Genomic DNA, 23,566 nt, shown 5'->3' on the forward strand with positions numbered 1-23,566 from the left:
ATTAGAATTATTTAACATAAAAGTATCGTGGTCGTGCTTGCTAGCAATACATACATACAATCTTTTGCTTACAGACATTACGACTTTGAATTTTTTCTTTACTGGTTTGAAAGCTACTTGAAAGACCAGATGTTTTTTGTCACAAACAGAGGAGATTTTATTGCGCTTACTATGTATAGCTTGGCACACAAATATTTGTCTAAAATCAAGCGGATAGATAGTTATAGAGTTTTCTTTTGGCTCTATACTTTGTAATTCTATTAAAGTATTACAAACGACGACTTGGTTGTTATACGCTATCTGATTATATTTAATATTTTTAAAGTATCTTTTTAGTGACCAATAAATAAAGAGCTAGTATTAAATTGTACATAACGGTAAACAGTATGTTCTAAAATGGCATAATAAACTTTATTGACAGAGATACTTGTTAACGAAAATATGTTTGAATAGTTTTGAGGTAAATTAAACACCGGCAACGTAGCTTTAGCTTCTATTACATGGCGGGTTCATTTTCGAGCAGCGCCTAATTTGAGTTGTTGATTAATAACGTAAGGTAGTTACGTTTCCTTTGCGACTTGTAATTACCCGGCGCCGGTTAGGTTTCGGTTATATAAATTCAACCAGAATTATTTGAACTTAGCTAAATTTTTTAGTTCTTATTTGAGTATATCACTTCACATACACTTTACATCAAATACTTAACATTAAAAGTACAATGGTTTAATGGACAACGAAGAAGGCTATGCTCGTCATTTTCGAGATCTTTTCGAGATTCGAGAAGAGAAACATTTTTGGCATGTAGAGTGATAGATTTGTGACTGATTTTACCGTTGCTACTAGACTAAATCAAAACTATTTCCTGTAAGATTTTTTTTAAAGTTACAACACCCAGTTTCATCTGATATTACATTAGAATTATTAGGTTTTAATGTAGAAGTATTGAATAATGTGAAATATGAAATACTAATATATATTTAATGTTGTATAACTTCTTGTACAAATAAGTGGCTTTGTAGTCTATTATATGTAACAAAACATATAAACTCAGTTTATTTGATTATGATATTAAACAGTCATCAAATAAATTGGTTTACGTGTTTACTTATCCAAAACAAACATTCGCAAATGTTGTTTGTTATATCTTCAAGTGTGAGTGTAATTTAGTCAATTATAATATTTATAAACTAATATGTTATATCAGTGTTTTTACTCTCATGTCTGTATAATATTACTTGTTAACTAATATATGTATTTTCTTTTAGACTAGTAAAACCTTACACAAGTACATGACCAATTTGTTTGCAGAATCATTTTTATTGTAACTTTCTCTTCTTTTAAAATTAGTGTACATTACATAGGTAACTAATAAATGTTAATGGCAGTAACCGTGATAAGTGTATCAAAGTATCAAAGCGTAAACCCTTGCAAAAAGCCTTAACTTAAATTATATAATATATACCTATTATTGTGTATGATTATTGGTTCGTTTCCAAGGGATACTTAAGATAAAAATTCAAGTCGTTGCTACTATAGAGATCGTAGCGATCCATTAGTGATTTCATAGCAACCCGGCTCTTTCAACATTCCTTTACAAATGAAGGCGCTGAGCGTTCGTGTAATGAATACCTAACGATCTTGTATGCGTACCAATTTAAATTCATCGGATTTTAGCAATATTTCCTTCAAAATTTTCTGTTACAATAACGTATTATAGCGTTTGCTTGTGATGGTGTGATGAAATACTGGTGCATAGATCTTAAACGTAGCTTTTCGCTAACAGAAACAATTAGTTTTGTTCCTGATCTGAAAAAAATCTTATTAAAAAGTTCCTAACAAATAACCACATAAAGCATTCATGAATGTAATTGAATCTCGCTGTTTCACTTTAATACTCTATTCCAGCGGCGAGTTCTATATCGGTCATCGCATGAATACAGGTTTGGATGGTCGGTGAAAATAGCCGAGTGTTTGAATAGTCAATTAGATTTTTCAGTTCGAATAATCATCACGTAACGTAGTTTTTCTCTACTCTGAAATTACGGTATATTTTTGGTTTTATCTATGATAAATTTCGTTTTTTTTGCTATTAAGACTGCGTACTTTTGTAAATGTAGATTTATCAAGATGGTGACCAGAATACGCTGGATACAAGCCACTTCTAAAAGATCTTACTGGAAATCCGTGAGAGAAGCCTATGTCTAGGGAAACAAAAAAAAGTGAACGCCCTACCGGTTGAAATGATGTGTGAATAACAAACAATCAAACAATATGAGTTACGACTGTTTCAGTGAAAATGCAAATGACTGATACCTGTTTCAGTTCGTTTTTTGAATTACCGAAATTGTTTTACATACTTTTTTATTTATTTTGCTTAAACAAGCAAAGTATTAATAAAATATTGTTGATCGTTAACTTCTTATTCAGATAGATTTGACATCCAAAATAATATCCTTCATATAGTTTTAATCAAGTATAATTAGTTTAAGATACTTTCTTTAACTTTTATGCGAGAGAGAAGAGGGGGGTTTATAAAACCATGGAATTGTTTTATACAACAAAGCTATCTAAAATTATACTTTAAAAATTATATTACAAATAATTGCAGTTTTTGTGCAAATTTCGCAAACATGCACGTTGGTTTTCAAGTGTTAACTAAAACCAACGTGCAAAGTACAAACCAAAAACAACTTGCTCTGAACGAACGTTGAATAATTAATAAGGACACCACTTTGATGTTTCTGTTGAGTATACATAAATTTACCTACTGCTGTACTTTAAAATAGAAAATAAAATTAACATATGGTGTAACTAAGGACGTTGTCCAAAAGAAATCTTGTTAATATTGTATATCAACCGAACGCAAAATCATACAATTGTCGGGTGTAATTAGGTCTCACAGCATCATACCAGCTCACTTTGCACAGGCTGCATGCAGCGACGCTGCATGTGCCGACTCGTGGTTGCTAATTGAGAACTTTGCGGCCCGACAGACTAAGTTGCACCAGCGATGTGCTTCTACATCTTCACTTCAGATGAACAATTTTCGAGTTACGTCAGTCACCTTGATTGTGATTAGGTATACGGTTATAAAAATTAAAACCAAGTTATTCTACAAATTATTCTTCTGTCTTGTTAAAATAAAAAAAACAAAGTACGCTCTTATCTCTCCAGCCAAAGTGGTTTGATATGTTCAATAATGTAAATGATGTACTTACACCTAAGGCTTACTAGAAATTAGGTTATAAATCCCTCTCTCCCCCAACAAAGAGGCTTAATATATTTTAAATATAGCCTGTAAGAATAGTTTTTTTGTGTTTTAAAATTTGTCCCGAATGAGTTTTATGTTATTACACCCATAAAAGGCAGCGCAGGCAACGGGAAGCGAGACAGTTTGTAAATTGTTTTTCTTCTATCTGATATTAAAAGTATTGACAGTAAAAGAAAATATTAGCAACATATAAAATATATTTAAAGAAGTTAAAACAAGATAGTAAAATATGCAGACTCGTTCTGTCTAGTCTCCTTCATCGCCGCCTTCCTCTTCTTCGTCAAATTCACCTTCTTCCTCGGCAGTTGCATCCTGGTATTGCTGATATTCTGATACTAAGTCATTCATATTACTTTCAGCTTCTGTGAATTCCATTTCATCCATACCTTCTCCAGTATACCAATGCAAAAATGCTTTACGCCTAAACATGGCAGTAAATTGCTCCGAAATTCGCTTGAATAGTTCTTGAATGGCTGTCGAGTTGCCAATAAACGTCGCAGACATCTTTAGACCCCTGGGCGGTATGTCACATACGGCTGTCTTCACGTTATTCGGAATCCATTCAACAAAGTAAGACGAATTCTTATTCTGGATATTCATCATTTGTTCATCAACCTCTTTCATTGACATTCGGCCCCTAAAAACTGCCGCCACCGTCAGATATCTACCGTGACGAGGATCACATGCAGCCATCATATTTTTGGCGTCAAACATCTGCTGAGTTAATTCTGGTACCGTTAAAGCTCTGTACTGCTGACTTCCTCTCGAAGTTAAAGGAGCAAAGCCTGGTATGAAAAAGTGAAGTCGAGGGAATGGAACCATATTTACGGCCAGTTTCCTCAAATCAGCGTTTAATTGGCCCGGAAATCTTAGACACGTAGTGACACCCGACATTGTCGCCGATACTAAGTGATTTAAATCTCCATATGTTGGTGTTGTAAGCTTCAATGTTCGGAAACAGATGTCATACAAAGCTTCGTTATCAATGCAGTACGACTCGTCGGTGTTTTCTACTAACTGGTGCACAGATAGCGTGGCGTTATAGGGCTCCACTACGGTGTCCGACACTTTAGGCGATGGTACCACACTAAATGTATTCATGATACGGTCAGGGTACTCTTCTCTTATTTTCGATATTAACAAAGTACCTAGGCCGGCCCCGGTGCCACCTCCCAGAGAATGCGTCAACTGAAACCCTTGAAGACAATCGCAACCTTCCGCTTCTTTTCTTACAACATCGAGCACCGAGTCAACCAGTTCAGCGCCTTCCGTGTAGTGTCCTTTAGCCCAATTGTTACCTGCACCTGATTGTCCGAAAACAAAATTGTCCGGGCGGAAAATTTGTCCGAATGGTCCCGAGCGGACTGAATCCATCGTTCCGGGTTCGAGGTCGACCAATATCGCTCGCGGCACATATTTACCGCCGGTGGCTTCGTTGTAGTAAACGTTGATACGCTCCAATTGAAGGTCGGAGTCGCCGTGGTACGTGCCAGTTGGATCGATGCCATGCTCGTCCGATATAACCTCCCAGAACTGGAAATTTACGATTTATGTTACGACGCAGTAATTCAGCTTTATTTGGAGTGTAACGATACGGGACGTAGTTAAGTTATTATCATTAGGTTCATTGCCAGTTTTTTACTTTCTTTAAGGTCGGGGTTAGGCGGTTAGTTGATTTAAGAAATAATATAACGAAAAATTATAGCCCCGTGATGTGTGTTTTTGAAAATGGCTATTACGATGCATAAACTTTTAAAAAATAATTTACGGAAAGAAAAAGATCATTCTTATTCATATTCGATTATTAAATGTAAGCTCCAAATTATTTTTGTGCAATACAAAAAAAAACTAATTTAATAAATTTGTTTGTAAGAAGACCCAATAAAATCCAGCAAAAATTTTTTTATGATACATTACTACATTGTCATCGACTAGTTATCTATATTATACATTACCTTTGCACCAATCTGGTTACCGCATTGCCCCGCTTGTATGTGAACTATTTCCCTCATTGCAAATTCTTTAGCTTACACTTAATATTTCCTTTCTAAACTAACTGACCGTATCTAGTCCGCAACTTAAAGGAATGACCGACCTAAAACAAATGCACGGTCGCTGTCAACGAATTGTGTTCGAGATCATTCGAAATTTTAAAATGTTTAGAACGTATGAATTATCTTACAGGTTTTTTTTTATAGAAATGAGGTTTTAATAGAAAAATTAAAAAGATACTTGTTGAATATTAATTTTTGTTTTACTTTATGTGTTTGCAATCGTTTATTTAATTGATTACTTTTTTATATATTTAATGCGTGCATACATTTTTCTTAAAAAAAATCCAATAAAACAAATACAATAAGGACTAATCAACAAAGACTTACTACTGATTTACCATTACTTAAAATTAACATTCTCTGGTCGCGAACTTGATTTAAGCTTATTATAAAAAACAATGCCACCTCCCATGCGTTACACTTTATTAAGTTAGTTTTTTTACTTCATATTTTGGGAAAAAAATTGCAAAGATACTTACAAATCCGCATTGAGCTGCTTGGTCAATGCCTGCATTCTCTTTTTCAGAAAAAGTTTGAATTATAACAGTGAAAATAATAAATGTTAACCTATTTTTTAAGTAGTAATAACCTATGTTACATCATATAATAATTATTAAACTGTCTTATTAAAACAAAGGGTTCTAGGATATATTTAAAAAAGTGTCCCAAGCAAATATTTAATATCTACCAAGCAATCGATTCTACCTGAGATACATTGCTAGCTTGTGACTGCGTACCAGCTATGGGAATCTTACGCTTTATGGCAAAGTAAAATTATCTTGTTAATTGATTTAATTTTAACTACGAGCGATGGTGAATTTAAGGATGGCGACCATAATTTCAAAATAAGTTAACAAATAATATATATAACTACCGTGTATAATATCTATACTTTATAAGGTTACATTTTTACATACAAAGAAGGGATATCAACTACATAATTAAAGGAATTAAAACAATTTTATTATTATATGCATAAATATAGTGCAATAATATGTAATCATTGCGATGATTGCGTTAGCCAAGTAACAGCATTATATGATGTACTCTAAATTAGAAGATTGTTCGACGAGCAAAATATTTCAATAGGTGTGTACTAGCAACGTATTTAATTTCGAAAGATAAGCAAGAATGGATAATGGGAAAAAGTAAAGAGGAATATGAAATTAGTGCAAGAAAAGGGAAAACTTTGATGTTTGATCGAATCAAGGTATTTAGAAGGCCGTGTTTAGAAGTTTGTTGAATTAGTCCGTATTCATATTAAATACGGACTGATACCATAGGAACTCATAAGGACTACCACCATAGGAACAGCGCTGTCAAATAGCAACTATTACAGACTCTTCGACTCCGACAAAAGCTTCAAACCCAAAATCCAAAATAATAGCCTATTCTCGGTGGCATTTTTCAAGTTCCTAACACTACGTTTATTACAGAAGATTTAATGTAAAAAGTAAAAAAAATATTGTTGTTAAGATTATTAAAATTCGTGTTAATAATAATTTATTTCAGGAATGGATTTGTTTTACTTAAAGCGAACGTAACGAATAATTCGACCAAGTTCAATGTAAACATAAAATCAAAATGTATTCCGCTGTATACACATACAATCATATTATTGTATAGTTTAAACGAATACATTTCGTTTATTCAATTTGCACAAAATTCGCAAATTGATTGCGATTGTTTTCACAGCCGTACATTAACTAATTCATATCGATATTTGAATTTACAGTATCAAAAATCATATGCATTTTAGTATACAGTTATGGATCATTTTGATTTTGATGGAGGTCATCAGTGATTATTATTGTGTCTAGTAGCCTATAAGAAGCCTATACGGTTTGTGAAATACCCACAAGATATTATTATCAGAAGTAAACTTGGTACGTAGTATAATTGACGAAACCAAACTTAAAACTCCAAGCTTTGTCCGAATGCAGGGTGTATTCTCAATAAATGGACGCCTTGGCAAGCACCTTAACGTATGAAGTCTAAACGAAGGTGGAGGTTAGTTTATGCAACTTCTTTGTTCATTTTCCAATACGCAACGTACCTGACGCCTTTTGTCAGCCAATGTATGTCACTTATCAGCATCTATTACGCGTTATTGATGTTAGGTCAACGATTGTTGTTCTGTTTTTGGGTCAATATAGTTGTTGATTACTCTAAACTCCTGAGTAGCCAAGGACTTAGTATACAGTCCGAGAACTTTACGTAATCCCACATTTTTTTATGCAGATAGAACAGTTTCCTTATACAAGTGTGTAGACTTTTCAACAATATTTCAGGTGGATATCACGTGCATTTGTTATATAAAATATATTTTGTTTGAATCACGATAATTTTAAAATTATCAGATGATATACGTATGATATACGTATATGTATTATGAGATAAATGAAATACTCATTTTGAGATTAAACCTTTTTATTTATTTTAACAGTTGTAAATTGCAGTATATTATCCTAAAAGATATTTTGTATTTTTGTTTCAATGATTGGAAAACTATTTTTAATAAATTAAAAAAAGTCGATTATACAACTATATTTATAGTATCGATATTTTAACAATGTCCTGTACCTATATGTAAATTTTTTTAAATGTCATTTTCCTAAAACAACTGCTTTAGACGACCAGGTCCACACTAGGTCTACTGTAACATGTTCGAGGTTGCGGGAAGTCGATGAATATGGGCAACGCAAGACCGTCATCGATCTTCAGTGGAGGCCTATGTCTTGCAGCGGCTACCTATCAGTAATGTTGAACACTAACTTTAGCTTCAAACCCATGACCGTCGGGTAGATTATATGCTAGCCTGTAACTAATTATTACAAATATAAGAAATTAAATATCCTAATATAATTTTTGATTAGCATTGATAAGAATTAAAACTTAGAAAGTTGTGAAGATATGTCATTAGATATTATAGTCACTAAGTGAATCTAGAGATGAATTATTGTGAATAGAGGCGTCGCTTGCTTCCTCCGAAATATTATACTGACAATTTGTAAAGCAGTGACATAAAAAAATATTTTTAAAACTGAAAATGAACGTTTCATTCAATATACTATCGAACGAAATAGTTTTAATTAAAAATTGTTTTGTATGATTGCGTAAACGATAAAAAATATTGAATGGGTAAATATCGTTTCAACTTTTTTATTACTTTGAAATCATATAGTTCAATTTCATATTATTATAATAAAAAAGTTAGCATAAACATTCATATCCTTACTAACAGACTATGATGTTTTCTTTTTAGGTTGGTAGAGCGCTGAAGACGCCGCGTTAAGATTGTTTTTCTAAGCTAGAGGGAGCCAGGAGCCAGTCAGGAGCCCTATTCTTGGCTTTTACTTAATTTATTTAAACTCATTGAGAGGCCACCAAACTCTTATGTCGCTTATGCGGAGTCTTTTTTTTTTGCAAAAGTTTTGGACCAAACGCAGAACTGATTGTGTTTAAACTGGAGCTGTGATGATTTTATCATTACGTGATTTTATTTGATACAGACTATCTGAATATTCAGCAGCGGTGAGGACTGAGATTTGCGCTCGTAGGTTCGAACCTATGGATACAACCTTATAACATTTTGTGCATTAATTATATAGGATTGCCGCTTTTCACAAATACGAATATTCATCCCGTCTGCCAAGCGTTGTGATTATAGTATATATCCACATAGATATCTTTGGGGGTCACCTATGCTTTGTAGTGGATGCCTATAGGCTGAAACGACGATTTCAATATAAATATACGGTAATGTTACAGAATTTCAAAATTATTCGTAAATTATGCATACATCGCCCAGCTTTGGTTTCGTTATCGTACCTATCAAGGCCTAGTTTGACTTAAGTGATTTAAAAGCCATTTCAAGGTTGCTAACCCTTTGAGACTACCGCTTAATACAGTCGAGTTGAAAATTTCTTACACATAACCGTGTAAAATAAATATTATGTTATTAATTTCATATATATAGCTAAACTTTTTCATGAATTTAGTTTATGTACTTTGTGATAACAGAAAGAAACATTTACTTTTCTGTAAAACACTAAATATTTTCATTTTTTAAAACTATGAGTTGTCTTATATCAAAATTGAATGGCCATTTAGATCTTAGTTGCATATCCTTACCATCATCATTATCATCACCATTTCAGTGTTAATAAGTCTACTGCTGAGCATCGTTTTCTCCCATAGATTTCTTATAGGACTGGTTGAAAGCGGTATGCATCCAGCGTCCACCTTGTTGGTGTGACTGCGGCTCATCGACCATTGGTTCAGTTCGTCATGTGGTCTCCCTACCGCTACATCAAGTAAACAATTCATTGGGCAATATCGGTTACCTTTGTTTGTCTACATATTTCGTCTTTTCTAATTAGATTTTGTTAAGTGGCTATGAGCCCTGTGGCGAAACGTTGTCGAGTGCCATAAGTCATCACAGATAAATGATAGTTGACTTTCCCTTCATCTAATAAATTTCTTCTTTAAAAATATTATTTAAAATGTGCTGTTCCAAATTTGAAATAGCAGTTACAGTTTAAACATTAATTTAATGCACGAGTGTACAGACGTCATTTTATTGAATTGTACACAAGTGTCCGACTTAGAAAGCTTCTGAGACCGACCCTTTCGGCGTCCGTATATCTCGTATAGAACAGTTATTACACCCCACGCTTTAACTACTTAATACATTTCAAACCAAAGGAGGTTATTTATCGCTTACATATATTAAAATAATTCTAAGCTTAATTTAATTTAATTTTATCTGATTTTCTTTATGAAAATTAAATTATATTATTAAAAAATGAAATAAAAAATTCAACCAGTCGTGTTTAGTCTTCGTGGACCATTTTTTGAGAATAAATAAAGTTATTTTTAACATCTTAATTTTTATTAAAATCGCGGAGTATTTAAGGATATTGCAAAATTTCAATATATATATATATATATATATATATATATATATATATATATATATATAATTTGCTGACCAGGGCGTGTCTGTAGTCGTCTTAGTTTGTTGAAAGATGCAATTATAGGGGAGCTCAATCTGATTCTAGTTATAGCTTTTCTATCAAACCGGGCTCTTCTTCTATTGACTTACATAAGTGGTCAATGCAAATGATCCAAGTAGTTAATAATACGCTACTTGGATTTTATCTATCTTGGTAAATTAAATAATACTGGAACATTGAGCTCGATCCTCAATGTGTAGTGTCATTTTCCTATATTTGATTATCAAAAAAAAACTTAATATGTATGTGGTTTTCTTTAATAATTTATCATTCTTGTTCTATTAGATATGAATATTCATACGGTGACATGTAGTTCCAACAAAAAGGTGACACACACTGTCACCGAACCTAAATTTGGTATGAATTATTTTGAAAATCAATTCATTCAATTGCATTATTCAGCTGCAAATTGAGCAGTCCGATCATGCATTTTAACACCGGTAGATTATGATACGTAACGATATGACTTTATAAAGCCAATCCCGTCGTTGCAGTCTTAAAATACAAAATAGACAGGCCGATAGAATTGATATGCACATACGTATGAGTAGTTTGTACGTAATCGTGCACGGTTGTGCTGGACAAGTCTTTCATATTTTTTTCTCAAAAATAAAACCATGTTTTTTTCGGTATATAGAAAAGTCTGTATTATTTACATTACAATATTTTCTTTTATAAAAAATGGAATAATGAAGCTTTTTTAAAATATTTAGTGTTAATTTTTGTACTCTGTATAGGTAGATGTTTAGTTTCGTAAAACATAACAAAAGTTAAAAAGATAGTAATTTTTTGGGGCGACTAGTCGCTCTTTGTAAATCCTCAATTACTTGAGTGGTCAATTTTAGCGGACTCAAAGCAAAAGCGAGCTCGCAGAAAAGCCATCAGATGTGGAAATTGTGTGCTAATGATCCCTTTCCTGTACATTACTTCAGAGATATAACCTTCCCTTTTCCGCACTAATCATGTGTCCTTTTTGCAAGGGACGCGTTATATCATAAATAATTGTAACACAGAGTAAATTTTCGTTTCTGTAATATTATTTATGTGTAAAAATTTTTGTACTTCATAGTTAGTAGAGGACATGCTAAATATAATAGCAAGGTCATAGCTTACAAGAAAATGTTAGAAATATACTGTAAATAAATCATAGAAAAGTATTATTTAATATTTAAACAACACTTTTTATTTATAACTTAATTAACTTGGTATCACCGAAACAGCTTTCTGAGAATTCATGGGATCAATCAAATGCAATAGATGAAACTGCATATTTAAGCTCTTCCTAAATGGTTTGACAATCAGTGGAATAAATCTGCTTAATGTATACATTTATTTATTAGTCAATCAACAAGAGTAGTGCCTCATATTAATAGAGTTTTATTTGAACGACACAGTTTTAATCATTTTTTTTTCGTATTTAACTACAGGATCGATTCAGGGCTGTGAAGATCCATAGACGAACAAAAGTAATAGCATAGCGGTTTGGCAAGTTGCAGTGGCAGTAGGCAGGCCATAAAACGAGCGAAATAGATAGCCGCTCAGGTCTTAAGATTCTGGAGTGGAAACCACAGACCAGCGAGCGTAGCGTAGAACGTTCACCCACAAAGTGGAAAAACGACCTTGTTAAAGCTGTCGAAAGATACGGGATACGTGCCGATTTTTTATTTTATTTTTTTATTATTATTATTATGATCTATGTTCCACAGATAACAGCATCCGGCCTTTGTTTTACATTTACGTTTAATATTTACGATTTTTTTGCTCAAGTTATTGTATGTCACAGTGTTTAAAAAAGTACATCTCCTAATCTATTTTAACGACGCCCTATGTCCAGTTTTTAAGATTACCTTTTGTGCAATCCCTTCCTAATTCCTACTCCATATTGCCATCCTCAGGTTGTACGCCAGTATCTGTGCGGCGGTTGCCGTATTCGCTACATTGATGAATCTTGAGTCTCGTCCGTGTCATACAAGCTCGAGCTCGTGTGACGATACAGGCTGCTTCCAACCGGTCAACAAATTGAAAAACACATTGTTTTTACTCCATAAAACAAATCAATGATTACTCCAATGTGTAGTAGAATTGCTAAGAGGATATTAAAAAAAAACATGTTGAACATTACGATTCTAAAATCTTTAATTTTAGATTCAAATTCTGGTTACAGTGAAATATTATAATTTAGGGACCTTCAAACCAAATGACAGTTCAAATAATTTTCCTATGTTACTGAAATATTCATGGTAATGAGCAGCGAAAAATATAAATAGAAAAATCAATCTTACACATAACTAATTAATATGTTTAATATTTTCTGATAGATATCTAATTTTGTGTCAAAGCAGCGATTATAATGTATTTTTTACTATATCAAAAATATGTAAGACGACATTAGACAATCAAACGGGGGTTAAAAACTCATTCAAAAATTCTTTCATAATCAAAATAGCGTAGCGGTAATCAAGTGTGTACGAAGTGTGTGTGGTTGCTATTGTTGGGATCGATTCTGACTTGTTAATATATAAGTAGTACAAACAAAGTATGTATTATTTAGATACTACTGTTTTTATTTTTAATACTGGAAAACAAAAAAATTATATGTCTTAGAATGAAATTTTATGTTTGTTATGCTACATGCATGCTATATACTCGTGTATGCTACATACATTAAAATTTGCAATATCCATCTGTACCCAAATAAACTGCTTATCCTCACTTTGACGACACCAATGGCAACTTAATGAGTGAAATTTCAAATTTAAATTTTTAAATGTCATACAATAGCAAGATATTTTAATTGTAATCAATAACTAACGAAAAGACAACTATAAACGAGTTACACTGCCAATTTTATGAACCTAATAATAAAGATACGCGGTTTATAAATTGCATTTGTTACGTGCTGTTTAACAAAGTGGGTGTACGGGTTGCACATTACGCCGTAAGTTATTGAACGTTTCGATAAAGCGCTATCTGTTAACGCATATGAAAAGATGATAGAGTAGGGTGATGAGAAAATTAAGTCAACAAAGTGTCTTGTACGGTACTGGTGTTTATAAATTAATCATAACATTTTGATGAAAATTTAATTCTTCGTTAAATTAAAAATAGTGTTTTGAAGTTTTTAAAAAAGTATGTAGTATTTGACATGCACTATAACGCTAATAAGAGATTACCTTTACCTTTCCTTTATTTCTCTATTCTGATTATAGTTGTTATAATGCTCACTAAGTATCCGGTGGATCAGTATGATAATGGATTTTTTAACGAATATAATAATTAAGCAGTTAGAGCAGTGGCAGCCTGCATAAGATCACGTGTTAAACCTGAAAATAATTGCATTTGATAAAGAGAAGATTAAGACTATGGCATCTGTGAAAGTTTTGTAAAACATTTATATAAAATATCGCAAATACCCGAGCGCTTCTGTTCCCTACTAAAGGTTAGATACATACGTACATAATAACAGAGGTAGTTTTGTGCGATGTTAGGTCGCGGGTTCGATTCCCGGGGTACAAATTTATATTTTTGCATTTATAATACAGGATTGCCATTGTTTACAAATAAGTTTCCAGGGGATGGCAGCAGTATCCTCCGCGTAATATGATACCACATTACGATTGCCAACCCGTCTGCAAAGCGTGGCGATTATGGTATATCATCCCTTAGTAGTCTTTGGGGGAGGCTGGCAAAACCCTTTTTTATGGAACGGCCGCCCGCTCCCTAACCGCGAACAGCGTGGATCTTCGTTGGATCCGGATCCCTCCTTGACTCACTTTTAGTCTACGCTGTCGTTTTAAGCCGCATACACACAACATCAACACTACTCAGCTCTACCCGGGTAAAGCGCTTTACTACGTGCGAAAGACTCATGCAACTGGTACGCGCCCATCTCGCGTTCCTTTTTAAGTTCACGGACCCTTCCGCTTCGAGAACTCTGCTCCGATGAAGCTGTAAAAGCCCTCGGGTTAACAACAACAACATCAACCGAGAATAATTTGGGGGCGGACTATACCTTACAGTTAGCGTCTATGGGCTGGACGACGAATTAATAAAAAGTGTGTAATATAAACGTAATAAATTAATTTACAAGGGAGTGTCCAGTGTCATTTTGCTCAGATGTTTCAGTTGAATAACTTCTGACACCAAGCTGTCATGAACAAGTTTAAAGTTAAAGGCGCCGTAGCAGGTAAAGTCACTGGGTGTACAGATGGTACATCTGTGAGAAATTCCGGCAAGGATACACTTAAAACTTGAAACTAAACATACTTGACCTTGTAGAGGTTTGGATCACTTAGTTGCAGAGTATTGCATCTATAGGCATATCGTAATATCGTATCGTAAGTGAAGCGTCTTGAGTTTGCACAAATACAAAATTAACCGTAGAAATTGAACGTGTCGATTTACGTTATACCAATTGTTTTAAGTACTTTAAATGTTTTTATGTTCACATCTTGATTAGTAATTTGTATAGATTTTATTAATCCTGTAATGTTGGTATTAAATTTATGTATGTTTAAAGTTATTAAAGTACAATTTTCTTCACGAAATTTTCGATTAATTTTAGAAGTATGAGACTGAGAATATTAAAAAATGAAGACACGTTTATAAATTATTTCAATCTAAAAAAAAAGTAATTTACTAAAATCAAATGTATTTCAGTGAAAAATAATAATAGTTTGATTTGATCCGATTTGTTTTCAAATCGAAACGTACAAACAGCGTGCCGTGGCTCCCATGCGTGCGGCAAAGTTAAATAGCTGAGCGTAAAATGAAATGAGCGACTCAATAGCATTCCAATTTCACATTCATGCATTTGTAAAGAGTTTCAGCTTAGTACCAAAGTGCTGATGTTAAACTAATGAATTCTGAAATCCGAGAGGATCGGAAAATGTTTGTGCCAGGTTGACAGAAATACAATAGGATATGTTCAATTTAAATCTTATCGTTTTTATTCTCAATATTTGCTATTTGCTGATATCACTGCTGTAAGAATTTGAGTGTGTAGTTGGTTGGTATCGTAATACTATTTCTAACGTTATACTGAAGTGCTATAGTCCATTTTGAAAGTCGTAGTTATTATGTGCCGTCCGGTGGGAGTATCAGCCGCTATTCCATTTCGTCAGTCCGCTGTCAACTCTCATGCCGGCAGTATTCATGTTCACTTTTTATCTCATAAACTGATAATTGCTACTGTTCTAGACGTGGTTCTACTCTCTTAGATCTACTCTCTCTACTTTTTAAAAGATTTATACTGTATTAAGTCTGTAAACTGGAATGCTAAATGCGTTGCAAGCCTGCCCAAGCCAGGGTTCAATCTCGGTGGCAATTAAACCCATTCATACCATAGAACGTGTGTCTACGCAACCTACAGGCTCCGTGGGCTCTTAATATAGAATACATAAAATAATGTAATAGGCCGCTGCTCCCGAGAGAGCTCACAAATTTAAGGACAAAGTGGAGGTTACGTTAAAACTATAGCGCAAACGCAGTTCTACGCTAAATTGTATAAGATAATCTTATTTATTCTTAGTTAAAAATAATAGAAAAGTGTAAACAAAAAGAATTTTTAAGTGATAATAGAACTTGGAAAGGAATAGCTCTAACTACTGTGTTAAGATAAATGTAAAAGTGACCACAAAGAAAGAAAAAAAAAGTCCCAATTTGTTGTAGGTTCTTCTCAGATTAGGGCGCGGTTGTAACCCTCGTAGTTTTAAGTTGAAGGATGCCTCATAGTGGAGTTCAACCTGATTATAACTTGTATTAAATTGGACTCTTCTGGCATTAACATATGTGGATAGTAACACAAATAAATAAAATTAATAAATTAATTGCTACTACTATTACGTTAACATCACGCTAGCCTTGTTAATTTATAATATAAATATGAAAATAAGACACAACAGTATAATAAAATATGTTTCTGCGGATATTATTAAATGGCTGTTTTAATACTAATGAATAAACTAAAACATCGCAACAAATATGTTTCTCTTGAATTATGCTTACTAAAAATTTTCTTGTAGCTTTATCACAAGGTAACGAATTTGGACACTTGACCCTGCTTTGAAAAATTCGAAACTAAGAGATGCTTGTCTTCACGTCGTTTGATGATTGCAGTTTATAATGTTATTTATATATCTCTTTTACTAATTAAGACCAACATTATACATCCATCATAAGCATCATCATGTCAGCTGATAAGCACTCACTTCAAGACATAGGCCACCCCTTAAAAATTGCCATAACGACCGGTCTTTCACTCCTTGCATCCATCGATGCTTTCCGCACCTTGGCTATATCGTTAGTATACTGACCGGAGAACCTACCCTCGCCGCATCCACCTTCTCTTAGTAGCTTACTCAAGAACCTTTCGGCCCAAATGATATCCTGTTGTACGAGTGTTGAACAGCCGTTTTATGATAAAAATAAGTTATTCATATTAAAACTAAAGGAGCAGATACAATTTATAGTTTTTTTTAATATCTCTGTTTAAAAGAGTAGTTCTAATATCAAATAACGTTTTCCGATTTCTTCAGATAATACTTTCAGTAACACCATCAGCTAAGAAAAATCTACGTGACTGGCCTGAGGCCTAAAAAGGTCTTTAGCAGCCGCTTTGAGTTGGCTCGACGTGCTCACTTTGGAGACAGTTGAGCTGTAGAGAAAAGTTGGGTTTTCATTTGCCTCTATATCGGCAACCACCACGGAGTGTGAGTCAGTCTGCAGAAACGGTGGCGGTAGGCACGGGCGTTAGTCATCCCTCGAGACTAAAATATATTTTATTGGCGGCAGAGTCAAAAATCAGAGGTGCTCTTGGCTAACGTTAATCTCTGGGTAACGGACTAAAGCGAATCCCTTTCCCACAATGTTTGGTGATACAATCCGAAGAACTCTTACTTTAGAGATGAAAAAGAAGAGGGGAAAAGAAAATTTTTATTCTCTTCGAGGGGGCAGAGGGCGTTTGAAAACAATCCCGTGGAGACGAGTATGCCAATACATTTCTCCTACGTAAAATTAAAAAAGTTTTCTTAGTAAATAAATATAAATATTAAATAACATAAATATTGTAAAAAGTATATAGACGGTAAAAAATTATTAAGATTTTTAAAATGTACGTGATTTAAAATTGTAAATGGTATTTTATAAGTTTCTGCATCGAAAATAATTCAGTCAATTTTTGTGCCAAAAGATTATGTGATTCACATAAAATGATTTTAATATCGTTATTGAAATTCGCGTGATGCTCACCAGTGTATTCTGTATGCGATATACAATTTATAATAAAAGTTTAAAAGTAAAGATAGATTTTACCCAAATCACGTTTGCCGTACGTTGATTTTATCCATGTGTTTCCGATTCATTGACTGTTATGTACAGAATAGTTATGGTTGCGCCCGTAGAGGAGCATTTATGAAAAGCTCTTTGTGAAGTGCATTAGTGTGATTGATCAGATAAGGTACGTGCTCACAATCGGATTTTACCCCCGTTATGAGATTTATCTAGATATCGAGCCACGGTTTGTTTATTTTAGATTTTCAACTTATTTGATGTTGTCGGAGACTCGTAATGTGAATGGACGGAAAAACATTTTTGTACGTTTTTTGAAAACAATTGAAAACTAGTATTTGCCGTATTGTTATTGCTTCGCAAGGAACAAATATTTTTGTAAACCAGAGCTCTACTTTATTCAATACCCAGCAGCCTGACAGCCTTTCTATTGTGCAAAGTTATTGACCTGTCGTAGTTCATAAAGAATAAAAAAATAAAGTTTATTGCACAATTATTTTCACTTTATTTATTGATACAATGTCTTTATACTCAACAAAGATTACTTAAAACAATAAGTTTTTTTTTATTTCATACACTGTAAGACTTAAGTAATAATTACTTAAGTAAATTTTATTTTTATTTTAATGTTAAAAAACGTACCAAATATTTTATTTTATTTCAGCTTAACGCGCTTTTTCTTTGTCTGACATCAAATGTTAGACTGCTTTCAAAACAGGTGTTTCAATTTTCTCTGTGGTTTGTAATGGAAAAAAATTTTTTTATGTGATTTACCTAGCAATTGGTTTTATTTTTCTACCCAATACTACATTAACAATGAACATTACCTATGAGTTCAATTAAAATATGAAGAATTAATATTCGAAAACGGGCTGTTTTTGAGGTTTCATTATATTTAATTAGCAATATATTTTTCGATTCATTTGAGAGAGAGAGAGAGGCCTTAAATAAGTGCTGTATGTGTGTTGAACGTTTTTTACGGCAATCGGATTCGAAGGTTCAGTGATTAATCAATTATAAATATTTAAGTAAATACAATAACTTTATTCAGTGATCCATTTTAATCTCCCCTCTTCGAATCAAACAATTCGTCGCACCGAGCGCTGTGCAAACAATCCGCAATCACCTGTCCGCGCTAGTCCCCTAAATGTCGTCAAATAATGTAAATATATGTAAATAGGTTTTGTAGTTGTACATGGTAATATTTACGAAACTTGACTTTTACATTAAACGTAAAAATACCTTTGATAATGATAAAACTGACTTCTTAAAAGAGTAAGTGCAATATCACATAGGAGATGTTAATGCTGATGGATTGTGTCCAAAGAGAGGCTCTACGATTTAATGTAATATTAGGATTTGAATGTGGTTATTGTAACATAATTACAGCCAGGTAATAAAAGAAAAGAAATCGATCAGCATAAGTCCAATATGTCAAAACGTCGTTGTAAATGATTGTAATATTAGCTCCAAAGCTTAAAATGTAAAGTTATATTTTCTTATCAAATAAAAGCGACACAACCTAGCAGATTAACAAGTTGAAGTAGCAGTGGGCAGTCCACATAAAGCGACAAGAGACGAGAACCAATGGCCGACAGGAGCTGAAGGTTTGGAGTGGGAGCCACGGATTGGCAGGCGCAGCATATAACATCTAACCCACAAGGCGGACAGTAAGTTTTGTCAAAGATGTGGAAAGGCACTCGATGCAGACCGCTTCGAATTGATGATAACAATATTTCAGTGCTGTCATATTTCATGTTTTAGTGATATTGATAATAAATTTTGAGTTATTTCGCTTTCATAGTCATTTTTTAAATAATGCTGGTTGCAATAGTTATAAGAAATTTGTTTTCTTCTCAGCCGCTGTTACTAGACTTAAATCGTGTGTAAGGGTCTTACATCGGCTTCGGCCGCTTCACGTCACGGAACCGTGCGTGACTCGACCTTTTTGTTTTGAGAACTTACAAAGAAAAGGATCATATTATTGTATTTACCCCGTTCTTATTAACAGACTCTTAAAGGCGATTATCGTTCAAAGCCCGCGTCAAACCGCATTGCGGTAACCTTATCGGGTATGACAGAAAGCTTAATAGCTAAGTTGACGAAAAATTAAGGTAAAAAAATATTATAGTCAACCACGATCCGAACATTACTCCAATTGCTAACGAATTGCCAGCAATGGTTAACACATGAAGGAAATAATTTGCATTCACGTTTCGAAATATTTTCCAAGGTTATGACAATTAAGCGATGTGACTTATTTCTTAATTAACATTTACTACACGCTGCCACTGTAATACACAGCTTTTTGTTCCTACAATTCTTTTATAATTTTAAAATACCTGATCGGATCATTGATTTTGTCACGAAAGTTTCAAAAAAAAAAAATAACTTTCATTCGTTAAAATATTGACATGAGACGTTAAATACTTTATTGGCCGAACGGAGTTAACATGGGTCTTTTTCAATTGCATTTTTGCTAAAATTAGAAAAGCTAAAGATTGTAGACTCGATTAGAAATATAAATATGTGTTTACAAATGGCAGCTTTTATCTCTAGCATAAAAAAATGATGTTTTGAATTAATTAAAAAATAGTAAGAAATCAACAGCATAGGATTTGAAATTAAACGTACCAACATTATGAACAATTAAACGAACTGTCGATAATTAAAAGTTCGAAAAGACGAAAATTCCCCAAAAAAAAAACTTGTATTAAATACAGTGTAATAGTGGACAGTATATGGTAAAGAGTAAAATACTATACAATAATAAAATAAAAAAGTCGCTTTAACCCATAGACTGACTACACATATGCTGACTACAAGGCCTATGCCTTTCGTCCCCCAAAAAGAAGAATATACCATAATAGCCATATTTGGTAGGCGGGTCGGCGATCTCAGTCTGATACTCAGAGGGAGTGGAGTGTGAATTATTTGTAATTCTGTGCCCCAGAATCGAACCTGTGACCTACGATCACAAATGTCTGTCCGCTACTGCTGGGAATAAAGAAGTAAGTTTTAGCAAACAATTTGAAAAACTTAATAAAAATTGTGTTTCTTTAGTGGAAAGATGTACTAAATAAAACTAATCTTCAACTCTACCGTATCATTTGTAAAAATACCGACAAAACAAAAAGAAACACTCTTGCATAGTGAAATTTTAAATATATAATGTCGATGAACAAGTAGATATGTTTTTAAGTAAAGAAACACAATACCGAAATGTATAAATATATTAATTAAAAGAGATATTTAAATGCTCGTACAACGTGGAACTAATCTACTATGTTGTAGAAGAATACTTATCTCTGAGTTAAAGAATTTTGTTTATAAAAGTACATTTTGATAAGGTAAAAAAAAACAATCCATTTATGTCACAAATTAATTGAAAGTTTAGTATCACAATATTACTTATAGTGCTTTTATTAGTTAGTAGAAAAGATCAACTTATCGTTGTTAAGGAAGAATCGATGCAGTTTCGTATTTCCAACCCATCACAGAGCGTTTGGTCGTTGTTTATTTGACGAAATTATTAGAGAAAAGAAAGTGCATCTAACACTGAAACAGAGTTCGTCAGGATTGTCAAGGACTACGACTAGCGCTGGCGAAAATGTTGCTAACTCCTGTTGACGACTCGACAAGACTTTACTAAAAACTATATGTTAAATAGCAAAAGTGTTCAATTGTACAATTCAATAAAAAGGTTAATTAAAGTTCTCTTTATACTTTAAAAAAGTTAAAGTTTTTTTTTTATTCTTTCTGAGGCAAGTGCGATCCAAATCTGTTTGATGTTTTTATTTACTGTTGTATTATATTTGTAATATGTATTGTACCGAAATATGTATTATACCTTAGTTATTATAAGTATATATGTTATATACACAAGTATGCATGTGTATATTCGTATATGTATGTTTTGAACACGTTAACTACCCATTATTTATACTTTAATCTTTTTCATACTATGTTATCTGTAAGAGATTGCCTTGGATGATAAGACGGCCCATTGTACTTGTAAATTATTATGAAACTATTTAAATATATTCTTGCGGGTACGATAACGAATAAGAGAGAGAAGGAATCGATGAAAAAAGTAAAAGTTCTCTTGACAATCTATGTGCTTCAGCTAAAAAGCTACATACTTGAGATGGCTTCATAACCCGACAAATAACGATCTGAAGATTTCACGAAGTATACTTGAATATTTTGAAGCCATTAAATAATGAGGAATTACATTATGAGCTGAAAAATAAAGAAATTTTACCAGTCTAACTTCAGGAATTTAAGAAAGAAAATAATATAATATTACTACGAAAAGAGCTTATAAATGTCATGCTGTCAATGCTTAATTTTTTACTTTTTTTGGGAAACATAAACGTTTATTTTTGTTTTAAAATATTTTAGATGTACGCCGCTACAAATCAGTCTTTTAGGAAATCTAAAAAGGGAGGAGGGGGGGCTACGTCCAGCAGTGGACGCCCAGCGGCTGAATGATGATGATAAAATTAGAAATAGAAATGTATACATACGCTAATATCTTCTACTTGTTCAGTGCTAAGGTGCAAACCTTTTGTATGAGGAGATTATTATTTTTTTAGGTAATCAGTTCTTTGTTCTGTTTTTCACGAAAAATTACCAAGAATTGATTGAGAACACAACGAATGGCGAATACTAAAAAGGAACAAAACGAACTATTTCCATCTTAAATTTGTTTTATCAGATAAAGAGTTCCGTTTCATCACCGTTCCAATTAATCCGTGAACCTTTTTCACAGCCTTTCAAATCCACGGTAATGCACGGATACGAAATTAATTACAAACGTTCATTAACACCTCAACAAAGGCCCGAGGCACAAAAATCGGACGAGAATCCGTTCTTAAAATAAAAAGGTAGAGATAATTCATTGATCCTCTCGTTAAAATGAAACTCGATTTAATTCGAAAGGATGTTTATTTTAGATTTGAAATAACTTATCGGCCTTTTATCTAAAACTTAGATTTTTCTTTATTACACCATAGGTACTACTTTCAATCTAAAATTTGAACGATGTTATCAAAGTACGTTACACTGTAGAATAAAAAAACTTTAACCTAAAGTATATTACAGTTCACATGTTAATATTAGGATACTTTTTTCTTTTCTCCTTGTTTTAATGTAGTTTTTATTTTCTAAGTTAGTGTAGGCTAAGAAGTTTTTACAAATTCTTACTTTGCGATTGTTATTTCAATCTATAATTCAGGAATTATTTCTAAACGTAAAGCGGTAAATATTTGAGAGTAAGGGTTATAACCCATTACACAGCTCTAGTGGGGAATGGTGAATTTCAGTTTTTAGTTCTAAGGATAAGCATGTTTCTTCACAACGTGTTATTTATACGTTTGTTAATTAAAAACGACGATTTGATACAATATCCGTGAAGAATGCTTCAGAATCGAACCCTTCTTGCAAGCATATGTCAAATTCCTTATCCACTGTGCTCTTTTGATTGAAAAACAACTTATTTAGTTTAGAATCCGTTGTTTCGAGGCGAATCCGAACGTTATTAATAAACTTATGTATGACTCTTCTAAGTAAATTGTAATGAATTGTTGCAAGTTAGACATGTCATCATCATCATTTCAGCCGTAGGATGTAAACAGCTGGTTTTCCAGTAAGACTGATTAGAGGTGTCTTGCACTTAACTTGACACAGTTATCTTCTTAAACACTATCTATTAGCCTCTGATTTGCGGTTCCTTTTGTATATAGAGTATTGCGGTTGTTTTAAAATTTTTAGCATAGGACTCTTTTATAAATTTTCCTAAAACTATAAATATATATATATTGAGGGTGACCACCGTGAGGGTATTACTCGAATGACCAGAAGTTTTTTTATTCATTAGCTTCTTGAGCTACATAGCCAATGTCTTGACCACTGCAAGTTTAACTCTTATCTCA

General features: G+C 33.1%; 2 protein-coding genes across 2 annotated transcripts in view; both read right to left on the bottom strand.

Annotated features, from left to right (window-relative positions):
* The window catches only part of LOC137925134 (uncharacterized), a 244,851-nt gene that overhangs the window by 62,691 nt on the left and 158,594 nt on the right, over nt 1–23,566 (bottom strand). The gene's annotated exons all lie outside the window — the stretch shown is intronic.
* LOC137925273 (tubulin beta chain) lies at nt 3,451–5,298 on the bottom strand. Its single transcript, XM_068768699.1, has 2 exons — nt 5,227–5,298; nt 3,451–4,804 (listed from the first exon to the last, which is right to left on the bottom strand). Exons 1-2 carry the CDS (start codon nt 5,281–5,283, stop codon nt 3,518–3,520), a joined length of 1,344 nt encoding a protein of 447 aa, XP_068624800.1. The 5' UTR covers nt 5,284–5,298; the 3' UTR covers nt 3,451–3,517.

Source organism: Battus philenor, unplaced genomic scaffold (genome assembly GCF_028537555.1).
Source record: "Battus philenor isolate CCGP_79_NKW_IND1 unplaced genomic scaffold, ilBatPhil1.0.hap1 SCAF_26, whole genome shotgun sequence".
In the NCBI taxonomy this organism is placed as follows: domain Eukaryota; kingdom Metazoa; phylum Arthropoda; class Insecta; order Lepidoptera; family Papilionidae; genus Battus; species Battus philenor.

Bases quoted from the DNA above. Each gene is read 5' to 3' on its own strand.
- LOC137925273 (XM_068768699.1), bottom strand. From the start codon at position 5,283: ATGAGGGAAATAGTTCACATACAAGCGGGGCAATGCGGTAACCAGATT. The intron at 4,805-5,226 runs GTAATGTATAAT...GTAAATTTCCAG, and splicing joins GTAACCAGATTGGTGCAAAG to TTCTGGGAGGTTATATCGGA.